This window comes from Mastigoproctus giganteus, chromosome 8, assembly GCF_048544385.1.
Source record: "Mastigoproctus giganteus isolate SK-2022 chromosome 8, ASM4854438v1, whole genome shotgun sequence".
Classification (NCBI taxonomy): Eukaryota; Metazoa; Arthropoda; class Arachnida; order Uropygi; family Thelyphonidae; genus Mastigoproctus; species Mastigoproctus giganteus.
The window spans coordinates 45,451,316-45,467,932 of NC_143582.1; the positions used below are offsets into that span (position 1 = coordinate 45,451,316).

The following is a 16,617-nucleotide window of genomic DNA, read 5'->3' on the forward strand; positions in this document are numbered from 1 at the left end:
ATTTTTTTCATTTATAAATCATTTACATGGAAGGCGTTATATCTAAATCACATAAATTTTAAAAGATTACAAATAAAAAAATGCAAAACAAAATTAAATTGAAGTTCAAGCACAAAATGATATAAAATCATTAATGTAACAAGCGTAGTAAATGTAATGTAATACTATTTGTTTTATTTATAAATAATTTATATAGTATGCCTTATATCAAGAATCACATATATAAAATCACATATAATTTGAAAAGATCACAGTCTAATTCAGTGCAAAAATACAAAACAAAACGAAACTGAAATTATAGTACAAAGTGGTATAAATCAAATCAACAGCATTCTTTAGTGGGAACAATGTGCTTGAATATTTTTCATTATTGCCCTGTATCTTGGTTTCATATTTTGGGGCACAGCTACCCGAAGATCTGGTTCCAAGTTAAGTTTATTTATAAATGTGATTTTAGTGACAGTTATTGCAGAGAAAGTCATCTCACATGGGTATATTGAACCAAATGGAGGATTACGCTCTGCTTACCAAATCACTCCATGGTCTATCCGTGCACCCAACTTTGGAGACCACTGATGTACGGAATCAATTATTGGGAGTGTTTTTGTTTATTTGTATGTGTAGTTTTTTTTTTTTTTTTTGTTTATATGTAGTTTTGTTGCCATTGCGTGAACAGAGTTGTTCAATAACATTAGATGGAGGGGGAGAAAACCCCAAAAATAATGGATTATATAGCTCTGTCATTATTCATGATTCAATAAACTGAAATTATGATTCTAATAAAAGAAGAGTTGCTCACAATGCAACACATAAAAGAATTTGAGTTTTCAAATACAGGCAATCCCCGTATAACGTGATACTTCTACGACACAGTTTTGCTCTAACAAATTAATAAATTTTGGCAATCCTCGCACAACATGGTACTTATATAACATGGTTAGAGAATTGTGGCAAACTGCGCATAACCGGTATTTTTGAGCTTTTGTGCGGGGAAAAACCTGCTATTATGTTGGATGTAATTTTTCAACATTCAACATTTGCATTCTTTTTTGTGAATCCCCGCTGTTAACTCACTAGTCATTATGAAAAAAAAAAGGGGGGGGGGGTAAATCCCCTGTGTTTTATTTTGTGGGGGAAATCCCCGTGTTAGTTTCTGTGCTATTGAACTTGTGCTTGTTTGAGACCATAAAAATTTGTGACTTCGAAGCATTCAGTTTATAACTTTTGAGAGTTTTGTGTGGTTATTTTGGTTTTTCTTTGATCGTTTATAAATTTTTTCATGTATGTATTACTAAACTTTGTTCTTAAGAGGCATGTTGGAATAATTTTGTTGTGAATTAAATTCCAGCCTTAAATTATGGCTAAGGAAATTAGGCATAATTTAGGTAACTGCCAATTTATTTAAAGAATGGATTCTAAATTGTTTTATGCCAGCTGTGGAAAACTATTTAAAGTGGAAAATGTAGATTTCAAAATTTTATTACTATTGGATAACACCAGGCTATCCAAAAGGTTTAAGTCATCCAAAATGTTGAAGTAATGTTCCTACCACCTAATGCAATTTATTTAATTCAGCCATTAGATCAAGACATTATATCTACCTTTAAAACTAATTACATCAGAAAATTGTTACGATGGATTTTGGAAAAAAATTGATTCCTAATCTACTGAAGTGATGGGGGAGCACGGAAATATTTCAATTGTGGACTGTATCGGAATCATAACTTTATCGCTCAAAGAAATAATACTGTGAACATTAAAACCACGTTGAAAAAAATGTATCGCCAGGGCCCAGTGTTGTTTTCTGTATTTATCAATGATATTTATGAAGGTATATCAGGATTTCTGTTTAAGTTTGCAGACATACAAAGGTTGGCAGGGCTGTTATTAACTGTAATGATAGCATACTACTGAAACAGGATCTAGAAAAGTTGAGAAGGGGTGGCAACTAACATTGACAAATGCAAAGTACTGCGTATGGGTAGCAGTAACCCCAGAATAACATACTAACTGTGTGGTACTCACTCAGGGTAGTGGAGAATGAAGAAGACCTGTCGTAATTGTGCAGTCAGATATGAAGTTTTTCAAGTGGTGCAGACAGGCTGCAAGAATAGCTCATGGTGCCTTGTCAATGATATACAGGAATTTTGCTAGCAGGGATAAGGAGGTGCTTATGCCTTTGTATAAGGCAAATGGTAAGACCACACCTTGAGTACTGCATACAGATCTGGAGACCTCATTTTAGGAAGGATGTAGAGCTGTTGGAATGAGTACAGAAAAGGGCAGTGAGATTGGTGAGTGGAATAAAGGGTTGCTCTTACAAAGAAAGACTTAAGTTCTGCAAATTGCAGCGTCTGGTGACTAGGCACCTGCTAGCTGATCTAATTGAGGTGTATAAGACCTTGTATGGTCTGAGTATGCTCAATGCTGATGGGATTTTTTTTTCTTGCTCAGATTACTCCCTTGAAGGGACATAAATTCAAATTGAGGAAAAACAATTGTAGAATAGATGTGTGGAAATTTGCATTTAGTCAGTGAAGTTGATAGGTGAAACAAACAAACTTCCATCTATTGTAGTGGAAGCCAAAAACTTGAATAAGTCCAAGGCAGAACTAGACAAGCATTTGGAGTGAATGGATGGGTGAAATGGGAAGGTTTTTTTTTTTTTTTTTTTTGGCAGAGGCATATGATGCAAGAAAGCTTGCTTCTTGCATCATATGCCTCTGCTAATGATAATCTGTTTACAATGCAAGTCTTCTCAGTCATTTTTTGAGTAACATCGATAAACATGGATTAATGTCTTCATGTTTTTCTTCTCTTACCAGTAAAAAACATACAGTTATTTCTTGAAAGAAGCTAATGAATTTTAAAAATTTTAATTTATTCGGTATATTGGTAAATTGGAATATTTTTATTGAAATTAAGTTTTGAAAATATTCACATTTTATTGTGAAAGAAAGCATTGTTTGATTATAAACATATGTCAAAACAGGAAGTATGTCATGAACATACCAGTATGAGTGAGTTTCTGTAAGTGTAACCTAAGAACCATTGTTTTGCGTGTGGAGGTATACATTGCTTCCACTGATGTGGATTTATAAGAATTGTGTATGATTACCAAAACAAGATAAATTTGCTCTTTCTTTTTGGATTTCATGAATTTTGAATCGCCTTTTGAAAAAAATTCAGTAATATAATTTAATTTTTACATTGAATTTATGCTGTCTTTGAAAAATATTGTATGTGTGCTTTTGTATTCTTTAAAGCATGATTTTCCACTGAATGTATTTTCTCATTTCTTACTTGGTTTACTTTACTATCAGATTATGATTTCAGAGACTGAGACTATTATCATGATTGAAAACTTAATAGAACCTCTTATTTTGTAGGTGTATGGAACAGAAGGGTTTGACAGGGACTCTCCACAGTATACCTCACCTAAACCTGGCCTCTATGGGGATGCGTACTTCATGGGTAATATAATATTTTGCGTTTTTGTTTTGTCCTTGTTTTTATGATGTCGAAACCATCTTAAAAAATTTTTGAAAATTATAGGTTTTCTTCGTGTAATTTTTGTCTATGCAAATCTTTGTTTTTGAGTGTATAGAACTGCTTAAAATATTTTCTACATTGCACTTTGTAAAGAACATTCCCCATTAAAAAATAACAATTTCAGCCTGTTCCCCTCTATTGCTGGATTTTGTCTGATAAAGTCTCTCTCTCTCTCTCTCTCTCTCTCTCTCTCTCTCTCTCTCTCTCTCTCTCTCTCTCTCTCTCTCTCTCTCTCTCTCTCTCTCTCTCCCCATATTCTAGTCTTACATTTAAGCCATATAACATTAATTTGATTTCATTTATTAAGACCTAAAGGTTCTAACACATGAAATCATCATGGGTAAGTAAAATTCTATGATTCCACTCCCCCACAGCTCATTGGTCATCCTTGAGGGCAGAAGTACATTCATTTTGAGTGTGTATGGTTCAAGCTCACATTCTTATATCTCTGTGTCATGTAAACTGTCATTTCTTTTGGGGTAGGGAATATAACTTCTCTGACCTTATATGGTTACCCCAAAATATAAATAGAGAATTTGTTTTAACAGCCACCACAACCAACAAATCAGGCACAAGGGTACATAATACATATACACACAATACATATACGTGAGTGACTGTGGTTCAAACTCACATGTGACTATTAAATACAGTGATATTCTTATATTCTCAATCTTGTGAATTACTCTGAGCTTATGTATCATCCCAGAGTATAAACAGAAATTTTAATTATTTATTTTTCAATTGTTCAAAGGCATACACAAAGAAATTTAAAAGTGTGCAACACCGTGTTGTTTCACATTTGATCTGCACTATGTACTTTATAGCTTTTTCTTCATCTCAAAATTACCTGCCACCTGCTGTATTGACATCTGCTATTTTCTGATTCAGGGTATTATATATTTTATTTTTAATTAGATTATTATATATTTTGGAGTAATATTTATAAAAAAATATATAAATTTTTGAATACTGTTAAAAATTTGCTTTAATTTTTGAAGGCTTGTAACAAATTTATGCATATGATACATAGGCAGATTTAATATAACTATGAATTAAGAATTTGTTAATCTGAATATTAGTTTTGTGTACGCCTTGTTCATTACTATAATAATAATAATAATAATAATAATAATAAACTTTTGTTTGCACAAGAGGTAATAAAATAAATAGATTAACTATAATATATATTATGTATATTGCATCAAAGGCCAAATGGAATTACAAGTGAAGGGCATTCAACGTGCATAAGTAAATTAGATAGAATCTTTACTCAAATTAAATTCATGAAAGACAGAAGAAAAACCTACAAATGTAATGATAAAGAATGAGGTTATTTTATTATTTGTGGTTAATGAAATGAATTTGTGTAATTCTGAATGAAGGATTTTCTTTTTTAGATTAATCACTCTGTAATTGTAATTTTACTTGATGGTTCTAACTTTTGATTGATGCACAAACAGTTGCATTTCTTTTTTTATTACAAAGTCTGTAATATTGAACACCATTCTGTATAAGTGTACTGAAAAGTGGGTAACTTTTCATTATTATGCAGAATACTGAATCTTAATAAACCACATTCATAAATGTGGTAGGGTAGAAACAATTTATATTATTAATTAATATTAATGCATTTTTTGCTTTTAATGTGTAACTTCATTTACTCACTGATCAGAAAATTCAACTGTTATACTGGAGTTTTATTCTTTGTTCAGGTGTGGGCTTCTTTGGACGATACTAGCTGTGTTGCGGGACTGGTTTCCTTCCTTCCTTGTGTTCTTGTTCCCAAGCGTAACACCAGTATACTCACGTGGCTGCATAGTGGCTTTTTATAATAGGACAGTGGTCTCGAGCCCTAAAAGATCTATTCAGCCGTCGTAGGGAATAGAACCTGCGGCAACTGACCAGCGTTGTGTTTTTTCACTACAAGACCCTTTCAATTATAGTCAGATCTTGAGTGCCGCAGTACAAGTTATTTTATTCTTGCGTCTATGTTCTGATCATCGTGTGAATGGAGAACAGGTCTGAGGCAGAGGTGTTTAAACAAAACAGTTTAATACAGAATCATACTAACGAAATTGTACACACATGGTCAATAAGCAATAAAGCTCTAATGGCAGAGACAGGCAAATAATATATCATCTAGCTATAACAATTTAGACTGATTACATATAAATAGTTTGGTTTTAACATTGTTTATAATATGGTTATTTATTTTATTTTGTTATTTGGTTTTTTTTTTTTTAGGAGCATTAGCAACTAAGGCCATATTGCTCCGGGATATGCAGTGGTCATTTCCTGACCTTCCCGCATCCTCCGTATTTGGTGGTGACGGGCTCGAACCCCAGTCTAATCAAGGAGCGTTTTCTTCGCACTGTTGCTCCTTCCTACCTGGCTACGGAGGCGGCTTATAATATGGTAATTGACGAGCTCTTGGTGTATGTATTCTTCGTGTGGATAGCTCATCTCTAGCACGAACTGGCATGTGACAAACTGGTTACATTTGCTGTCAGAGAATCATAATGGGTTACAATACTAAAGGTCGCACTATTTAAGATAGCACTCATAAGATATGTTGTTGTTGTTTTGGTTTTTAGGAGCATTAGCAACTAAGGCCATATTGCTCTGGGATATGCGGAAAGGTCAGGGAATGACCACCGCATATCCCGGAGCAATATGGCCTTAGTTGCTAATGCTCCTAAAAAAAAAAAAAAAAAAATCATAAGATATGCTTTAACTTATTATACATCATGTTATCTATAGTGAATTGTAATAGATGACAGTACTAAGTGTCGCACTATTTAAGATAGCAGCATTAAGATATTCTGTGACTTACTAATACTAGCATAATAATCATGTCATTGAGGAGAAATGCTTATATATAACAGAAGGGGGTCATTATGACTTACCAAAACTGAGAATGGTGCGTTCTCTACTACGGGGAGCTTCTGGTTGGAAATTCTGCACTTTTGATCCGTGCTATCTTTTCCGTCTCTGCTCTAGGCTATCCATTCTATCTTACTTTCTTCTCTTCACCTCGAAGCGCCTCCGTAGCCAGGTGGGAAGGAGCAGCAGTGCGTAGCACACGCTTCTTGATTAGACCGGGGTTCGAGCCCGTCACCACCAAATAAGGAGGATGCAGAAAGGTCAGGGAATGACCACCACATATCCCGGAGCAATATGGCCTTAGTTTCTAATGCTCCTAAAAACCAAATAACTAACTAACTAACTAACTCTTCATCTCTGCTCAGTAACATTTAGTGCCGTCCCTAAAACTTACTGTATTCTCCCAACTCCATAACGTTTCGTGCCTTCCCGAAACTTAACTTCTTCGAAAGCAACTGTTATCTCGAGTTGAGACCAACAGTGGGAAAGGGAAATTGTCACCGTGTGGGGATGAAATTTAAACATGTTCGGAGTGGGAATTCGACCCTAGCAAATTTAGAAATCTTATTGTTGTCACGGGGTTGATAGCCCTTAGTTCGTCATGTTAGTCCAGTTGTTGTTTTCCTCTGAAATGACCAAAACACCTCTTTAGCAGATGGGGCCCTGTGTGTGTGTGGGGGGGGGGATGTATGGGGAATGTCTGCAAATTAATAAGTAAAAATGTGGGCATTTTACACAACTTTCAATTCAATAGTTGAAAATGTATGGATTTGGATTGCACCAGGGTTATTTTTTTAAATTATAACATTTTTTTCCTTCTTGCTGAATGAGTGAACTGCTGATGAGAATGTTTCTAGAGTAAGAGACTTGAAATTTTGAAAACACGGACCTATTTCAGTATGCCCCATTGCTGCTGTTTTGTATAGTTTTTTCAGTTTGGTAGTTTTTAAATTTTCTTTATGTTAGTATGTCATACCATTAGATGCTGCAGGAGAGGGAAAAAAATGGGATTTAAAAGCAATAGGGATATGATTCTGAATTCTTTAAAAACTACTGCTTTTAAAACATCCATTTTATTTTTCCTTAAAGTGAATGCTCCAGTAGCTGTACATACAATATGGGCTGCACAGTGTCATTCTTTATTTTGCATAGTGTTTTACTTTTATTGTAAACTAATTATCGTTTCTCTTAACTAGTAAATTGTAGACTAGCACATCATAGTAGTTAATTGCAGGATGTTAATAAATAGTTAAACGGTCCTAATCACATTGATTATCTTATTTTTGTATTTAGCTCGGCATCTAGAGAGTTAGTAGTGCTATTTAGAAATATGATATCATATTTCTAGGAATAGTCTAGTGTTATTATATTCTTACCTGCTTGTGGTGTATTTAAATTAAATTTAGAATAAAATAATGCCTCAAAACAACAACAGCAAACCATAAAGCGTAATAATGTACAGGGCAGTATTGAGAAAAGGTTATGAGTTAGGATTAAATTTAAAAGTGTCTGCAATTTGGTCCTAGGGAGATTGTGCAAGTCTCATGGGGTGGAATTTTTTCAGTGTAGTCTGTGCTCATTAACAGAAAACCTGTTAATGGCAACAAATCACATTGGGGAAAAAAAAAAAATGTATGTGCTGACTATCCATATCTAGACATTGTTAGACGAAACAGAAAACTCTTGCTTTTTTAAAGGTGACTACAGGGGTCTCAGACAGTTTTTAAATTCTGTACAGTGGGATCAACTGATGATGTTACCAACATTGAATTCTAAATGGGAAGCCTTAAGGGACGTAATCTTGGAGGATACTAGGCTTATCATTCCAACTAAGAAATACTGTTCATGATTCAGGCCTAAATGGATGTCAGATGAATTAATGAGGCTCGTGGCAGAGAAGAAAAAATGTATGGGATGCATATAAATTATCAGGTGACACAGGATCTTATGGCAGATATGAACTTGTCTGTAATCAAGTCACAAAGGAGGTTAGGCAGGCGAAGGCAGATTATGAGAAAGCTTTGGCATAGGATGCAAAGAAAAACAGCAAAGAGATCTTTACTTATGTAAACTCTAGAAGGAAAGGGATGAATCAGATTGGATGCAAAATACTGAGTATTTTGCATCAACATTCACACATGAGGAGTTATTCATTGAGGGGAATACCAGAAGTTTAACAAACTCTAACAGGGAGACAAGTGGTTTTATAATAACTGAGAGCAAAGTGGAGGAGAAACTGTTGAAGTTAAACATAAGGAAGGCACCTGGGGCAGACAGGATCTATCCAGTTATATCAAAGGAGGCAGCAAAGGAAGTAAGCAAACCCTTAGCCATAATTATGACAGTTTCCTTGGACTCAGGGGTGGTCCCCATGGACTGGAGGTGTGAAAATGTATGACCAATTCACAAAGGGGGGTTCAAAAGATGACAAGTAACTATAGACCTGTTAGTTTAACTTGTGTTCTGGGGAAAATAATGGAGTCACTGGTTAAAGAAGCATTGCAGGATCATCTAGACAAGACTGCAGTAATAGTTAGGACACAGCATGGGTTTGTTAAAGAGAGATCTATGATTGGAAGATTATGATGTGGTCACAAAGGAACTGAATGTCAAAAATAATTTGATATCATATACTTGGATTTCAGGAAAGCTTTTGATACTGTTGCATATGGGAGATTGCTATACAAATTGGAGAGGTATGGCATTAAGGGTAAGTTGCTACAATGGATAAAGGGATGGTTGAGTGGGAGACGACAGAGAGTGGTAATCAATGCACACTGCTCTTCATGGACAAATGTTATTAGTGGAGTTCCCCAGGGTTCGGTGCTGGGCCCATTGTTGCTTTGTGTATTCATCAATGATATTGATGAAGGCATATCAGGATTAAAGTCCACGTTTCCAGATGATACAAAGGTTGGCAGGGTTGTTAACGACAGTAAAGACAGTATGGATCTAGACTACTCCAACTGGATCTAGACAAGTTGGGCAAATGGGGATAGAGGATGCAGAATTTGAATATGGATAATACAATGTGTTCAAAAATGATAGACAGCACAAAATGGGGGGGGGGGGGTATTCTCTTGCTTAAGAAGTACTTGAATCTCAGGCAGTGCACGCAATTGATGTGGGTGGCCAGTTATAATGCTAAGTTGTTTTGGTGTGACACAGGCACTTGGAAAACAAAAATGATGGTAGGATTGTGTTATAGGCCAAAGAACTTTTATGACTTTAATTAATATCTATGAAGACAAATAGGGTCTGCCATTAAATCAGAATGTCCTTTAATGGGGATTTTAACTTCTCAGATAGAATGGAACTTGCCGATTAGTCACTCACATAGTAGCAAGGCTTACCACAACAACACATTACAGAGTCAAGAGAAGGCAGTACTATCGATCTGATTATCAGCAACAATTCTTTGTGCATTAAGAATCTGCAGATAAAAAAAAAAAAAAAAAAACACTGGGTGTCTGTCTCACAACAATACACTGTTGTATTGATGTGAGATTTATATTAAGATGTATCTACTTTCAAAAGTAAAGAGAAGAGATTTTGCCTTTGTTAAAGAGACTGCAACAGTCTCAGAGTTTTTATGCATGTTAGCATAATATGTGTAATTTGTCCATTTTGTTCACCATATCTGTCTGTCTGTCTGTCTGTCCACATATAAATGCTCTGCTCCTAGTGGATATATTTTCATGAAACTTTATATTTGGGCCTTTTAGAAAGATTTTTTTGATTTGTCCTTAAATTGGACCAGTAGAAATGCAGCAATATTATGACTATCGAGTATCTGATTGAAGTGGAGAAACGGCGGAAGAGAAATGTAACCAGCCCAGCAGGTAAAACAGTTTATGGTAAAAAAAGTTGGTTGTCAGAAGCCTTCACACTGTTTGAGACAAGGTTGGCCATTCTTGTCAAAGATGCCCCAAATGCAGAATGGCGTGACAAGTTCAGTTAAGTATAAAGTGACCTTTTCTATTGCTGTAATGAACTGCATCAAAAGAATAAGATGCAAACTACTGTTCACCTTTTATTCTTGTCTTCTTAAAATGGAATAATTTAGATGCAGTAATCCTTGACCAACTGTATATGTATTGGTCCTTGAGACTGTCACAGGCATTCTCTCTGGTTTGCCAAGCTATGTTTCCTACCTGGGAGCCTAAAACACTGATGGAGTAATGATGTATGAAGTAATGAACTGATATTCGTGTGAGACTCAAGTCAAGTGGACCTAATTTTGGTGAAGTCCGGTCAGTCTGTGACGGCCAACTCCTCTTCTTGCACCTTCATGATCATAATACTGTTAGTAACCCTGGATATAACTCCCATGTGCAAGGCCTGAAATATGGCACCTAGCATACCGGAGGTGAACAAGCAGGTGTGAAACAACGTAAGCAGGGGTTGAGGTGTGGTGCCCACACCACACGGAGGAATGCCACCCTCTATGTTACCAGGCAGCTAGGTGGTAGATGACTATCATCAATTGATGCAATACAACCACTTTGCTTATTGGAGGCTTGAAGTGGTGAAACCCATGTTTATTCTCCATAACAAAGCTCCGGCAACCCCCTGCCCTCCAACTCTTCCATCATGCAGTATGATTGATGCATTTTGAGGTTATGATGGACATCATGGCAAGATCCAATCTTCCTTACATTTTGAGGCTGGCCACTAGATAGTCCACCAATCAAACCTATTGGTAACTCTGTAGGAATCTTCTGAATCAGCTAGTGTATAATCTCACTGCTTCTACTCTGCCAAATAGTGACTGGAGGGAGTCCAAGTAGTGTATGGGTGTGTGTGGTGGAGGGGCATTGTTGAGGCCACATTATGTCAAGGAGCTAGGTATATTCTTACCATGTGTATGCAATATCCAAAAATTTTATTATTTCATACAGCTTGCCCTCGCCACCTTTTCTTATTTCGGAATACACCATGAATCGTTAAATTAATAGAACAAAATTATCTGCAAAAAGATCTAAATCTCCCAAAAAACTTTCTCATTCATTTCACAAATATATGTGGTCTCAGTTCTAATCTCAGTGATGTCCATTTCCACTTACAGTCTGCCAAACTTCATGTACATTTTCTGACAGAATCCCAGTTATTGCTTGATTCAACCACTGCCCGTCTCAGTTGTCCAAAATTATTTGCTGTATGATTCCTTTCGCTTCAAAGGTGGTACTTGTGCATATGTCCATTCTGATTTTCCCTGTCAGAGATTTAGTACTTTGGGAGGCGCCTCCGTAGCCAGGTGGGAAGGAGCAGCAGTGCGTAGCACACGCTTCTTGATTAGACCGGGGTTTAAGCCCGTCACCACCAAATACGGAGGATGCGGAAAGGTCAAGGAATGACCACCGCATATCCCCGGAGCAATATGGCCTTAGTTGCTAATGCTCCTAAAAACTAATTAACTAACTAACTAACTAACTAACTAAGTACTTTGGGGAATCTCCTCGTTTCAATCATCTCTGGCTTAAAATCTCTCTACCACATTCTGTCAAATTCATCTGCTGCGCCTATTATTCTCCCAACTCCACTAATCACCTAGAACACTTTGATTTCCTCTCTTTGAAATTTTACTTTCTCCAGTCCAACTATTCTAACAGTGAGGTAATTTTCCTTGGTGATTTTAATGTTCACAACTCCGGCTAGTTTCCATTTTCTAGTCACATGGACCCAGTTAGTCGAGACACCGAGACTTTTGTAATTACTAATGAACTTGCACAGATTGTTTATCCTAACCATGCAACCAACACGCTTGATCTTTCTCTCACAAACAAACCTTTGTTCTAAGTACACTGTCGAGGTGAGTGGTCCTCTTGAGGCCTCAAATCACAACTTGGTGATGGCGTCTTCTCCAATGGAGCTTTTCTCTTGTGGCCATTCTAAACCTCGAGTTGTATGCCATTACAAGAATGCAAAATGGATGAACTGCGAGATTTCTTTTTTTCTTTTACTCGGTCGGATTACTTTTTCAAATCTTCTGATGTCAACATTTGCTCAGATTGTGTCAGTGAAATTATTCTTGTTGGGATGAAGTCCTTTATTCCACACTCCACCTTAAAATCTCGCCCTTTATCTAAACCTTGGTTTTTCCAATAAATGTGCTAAGGCTGTTCAAGAGAAGAATGTTGCATATTATAATTGGCTTGTATCCAAATCTCTAGATCATTTTCTGCCTACACCAAAGCTCACATCAATTGTAAAGCAATTATTGATCAGTTCAAATTAGATTTTGAATAGGCTAAGAGTAGAAAACTTGTTTGTTGTCCAAATGGTAGTCAAGCATTCTGGTCTCTTGCCTAAGCTATTGGCTACAACTTTTGTCCCTCTCTGTTCCCACCTCTGTTAAAACCAGATGGTTTTATTGCCACTTCAGCTAAAGGTATAGCTGACCTACTAGCATCCTAGTTTTCTTCCAACTCATGTATTGATGATCTTGGGAATACCCCCTTTTAATATTCCCAGTACACTGCATTCAATGCTTCTTTTCGTCTTTCATCAAAAGGATGTCAGAAGGATTTTGATCAGTCTTGATGCTAAGAAAGCTGTAGTCCTGATGGCATTTCTCCACTTGTTCTCAAAACTTGCACTCCTAAACTTACTCCTGTTCTGTGTCGCCTTTTTTTCACTTTCTCATTCGAAAGGTGTTTTCCCTTCTGCTTGGAAATTTTTTCATATCCAGCCAGTTTTTAAAAAGGGTGACAAACCCCTCCCATCTAGTTATCGTCCCACTACACTTACCTCTACCATTTCTAAAGTAATGGAGAAGTCAATTAACTGTTAACTCTTAAACTATCTAGAAGCCTTCCATCTGACTAATGATCACCAGTATAGGTTCCATCAGTGTCAATCTACTGCTGATATTTTGGCTTATGTTACCATCTAAGTACAATTTCAGTGGAAAAGTTTATTAAAACTCAAGCAGTTGCTCTTGACATTTCAAAGGTTTTTGATTATGTTTGGCATAAAGGTCTTATTAAGCTATATAAGGGAATAATCGCCTCCTTATCCCTGCTAGAAAAATTCCTGTATATCATTTATTTATATCGTATGATGTGATCAATACACAAAGGAACCAGTTTTTTCTTGCTTCCTTCGTGTATCGTGGCCGGGGATATCCAACCAACCGGTTGGTTCGGCACCATCGTGATATCCAGCCTGAGGCGGAATCGAACCCGCGACCTTTGGGTTGCCAGGCAGGCACTTTTCCTACCCGGCTAGCCGGTCGGCTGGATATCATTGACAAGACACTAATGAGCTATCCTTGCAGACTGTCTGCACTGCTCAGAAAACTTCATATCTGCCTGCACAATTACCCCCAGGTCCTTTTCGTTCTCTACCACTGTCAGTGTAGTACCACAGAGTTCATACATCACTCTTGGGTTGCTGCTTTCCATTTGTAGTACTTTACATTTGTCAATGTTAAACTTCATTTGCCACCTCTCAGCCTATCTGCTCAACTTTTCTAGATCCTGTTGCAGCAGCAGCGTACTGTCATTAGTGTCCTTAACAACCGTGCCAACCTTCGTATCGTCTGCAAACTTGGACATTAAGCTTGACATACCATCAACAATATCATTTATAAATATAGAAAACAACAATGGACCCAATACTGAACCCTGAGGGACTCCACTAATAACATTAGTCCACGATGAGCAGTGTCCATTGATTACCACTCTTTCTTCTCCCACTCAACCATCCCTTTATCCATAACAGCAATTTGCCTCCAATGCCACACTGCTCCAATTTGTGCAGCATTCTTCTATGTGCAACAGTATCAAAAGCCTTTCTAAGATCCAAATATATGATATTAAAGTTATTCCCTGCACCCAGTTCCTTTGTGAACACATCATAGTATCCAATCAAATTGGTCAGGCAAGACTTTCCCTTAACAAAATCATGCTGTATCCGAGCTATAACTGAAGTCTTGTCTAGATGATCCTGCAGTGCTTCTTTAACCAGTGCCTACATTAATTTTCCTGGAAGAGAAAAGGAACAGAAATTTAAGGGTGATATTTTTGTGTGTGAATACTATGTTAAATATAGGCAGTCTAAGACTATTTGACTTTGAGAAAAAGTTGAAAGTTAATGCTGAATATTGAATGTATCAGAAATTTTTGTCTGCTCACGATATTTGACTCTGGCAAAATTGTGCAATGCCCATGAGGTAGAATTTTTATCAGGATTCCCAGTGCTTATTACTAGAAACGATTGTTATTTTAGAGATGGGACACACGAAGAGGAGCAAGAATAAATGCTGATGTGATATCAAGACAGTGTTGGGTTTGGTCAGAAAACTTTTAGTTTGGGAGGGTGCACAATTTAATGGCAGCCATAAGAAGAGGTGGAATTGATTCTTGCATTGCTTCAAATGTGACAAGCAATACTAGAAGCTTAGCAATACTAAGATCTTTACAGAGCCCACATCAATTATGTGGGCTCTGTACAGGTGCATTTGCCCTTACTAGATTTTCATCCAGAACAATTTTATACATGTATCCAACAAATAAAATGTTCTGAATATTATTGGGAACAAGTGCTCATCAAGTGAAAACAAAACAAACAAATAAAGTGAACAATTAAAATGTTCTTATTATTATTCCTGATAATTTTTCATCAATTGAAAATAAAACTGCATCCTTGCTACCAGTCCATCATCCATCCCCTACATGCATACATGCCTCAGATGTATGCATGTGAAATTTGGCTTATATTTTTTCACTAATATGTAGAACATTTTACCTTTTATTAGCTATTTTCCATCAATTTGAAATGGGTGGTATGCTGGTTGATGGCACTATAGTATTATCCATTTGAAATAGTAGTATTAGTAGTAGTAAGAGGCATGTGATGCAAGAAAGCAAGCATATTTGTAGCAGCAGCAAAAAAAAAAAAAAAAAAAAACACCATTTCACACATCCATTCCCTCTAAAGGTTTGTCCAGTTCTTCCTTGAGTTTATTTAAGCTATAAACTTCCACAGTGACAGATGTAAGTTTGTTCCAACAATTAACCACCCTCTGGCTAAAGGCAAATTTCTATGCATCTATTCTATAACTGTCTTTCCTCACTTTGAATTTATGCCCCCCTCAGTTTCGTAATCTGAGCAAGCGGAAGAATCCCATCAGAATTCAGTGTGCTCAACCCATTCAAGGCCTTATACACCTCAATCAGATCACCTCTCAGGTGATCTGACTGAGGTGTATAAGCCGCTGCAATTTGTAGAACTTAAGTCTCTCTTGGTAAGAGGATCCCTTCATTCCCCTCACCAATCTTGTTACCCTTCTCTGTATACACTCAAGCAAATCTATATCCTTCCTAAAATGAAGCCTCCAGATCTATACACTGTGTAAGGCAATGGTCAGGCCACGCCTTGAGTGGCCTGACCACTGCCTTATACAAAGGGATAATTGCCTCCTTTTCCCTACTAGCAGAATTACTGTATATCATTGACAATACCCCATGACCAGCTCTCAGCCTGTCTGCATTGCTTAGAAAACTTCATATCTGACTGCACAATTACTCGCAAATCAGTGCAGGTGAAGCAAATAGTAGAGCAGGCAGAAATAATGGAAGAGTCCTTTGCTCAACTATACAGAAGATCACACCAGCTGAGTGTTGGAAATCTAAAAATCTGCTGTTGGGAGGTGCATATGTCCACAGAAAAGTAGTTACTTGTTTTATTAGTTGACTGGTCACCTTGACACTTTGTTTTTCATTGATATTGGTATTAAATTTTATCTTTTATTTTGGTCTTTGTATATATATAAAATTGATTTCAAAAACATCTTGGACTTCTATTTTATCAATTAGTCTTAAAATTTTACTCACAAACACTCCATGAAGTTAAAATTAATGCCAAAGAAAGCTAAACAAAATCGTGGTGCCCAGTCATTCGATGTAATATATCAATTCTCCTGAGACTTATCTCTCTCTCTCTCTCAAGCTGAGGTGGAACTAGGATGGAGTGCCCAGGACAGTTCTGGGAGGTAGAAAAATAAAGTTGGCCTGAGGTACAGAAAGGGCCTTTATGGTGTAATAATTTTTATTATGATTTTACTAGTAAGTTAGTATTGTCATTAGTAGAGGAATATGATGCAAGAAAGCATGCTTATACAGCATCAGCCAAAATTGGAACATTTCCCATTTCACCAGTCCAATCTCTCCAAAA

At 36.6% G+C, this 16,617-nt stretch overlaps 1 protein-coding gene across 3 annotated transcripts in view; it reads left to right on the forward strand.

The window, feature by feature from the left end:
- Positions 1-16,617, forward strand: part of LOC150081502 (transcription factor 12-like) — a 621,638-nt gene that overhangs the window by 363,274 nt on the left and 241,747 nt on the right. For all 3 annotated transcript variants that reach the window (XR_016547303.1, XM_090379956.1, XM_090379957.1), the window contains exon 6: positions 3,390-3,474. Coding sequence is in view for 2 of the 3 variants with exons in the window: in XM_090379956.1 (XP_090236082.1) it covers positions 3,390-3,474 (85 nt within the window). In the remaining variant the exon portion in view is untranslated. The remainder of the gene's footprint in view (positions 1-3,389; positions 3,475-16,617) is intronic.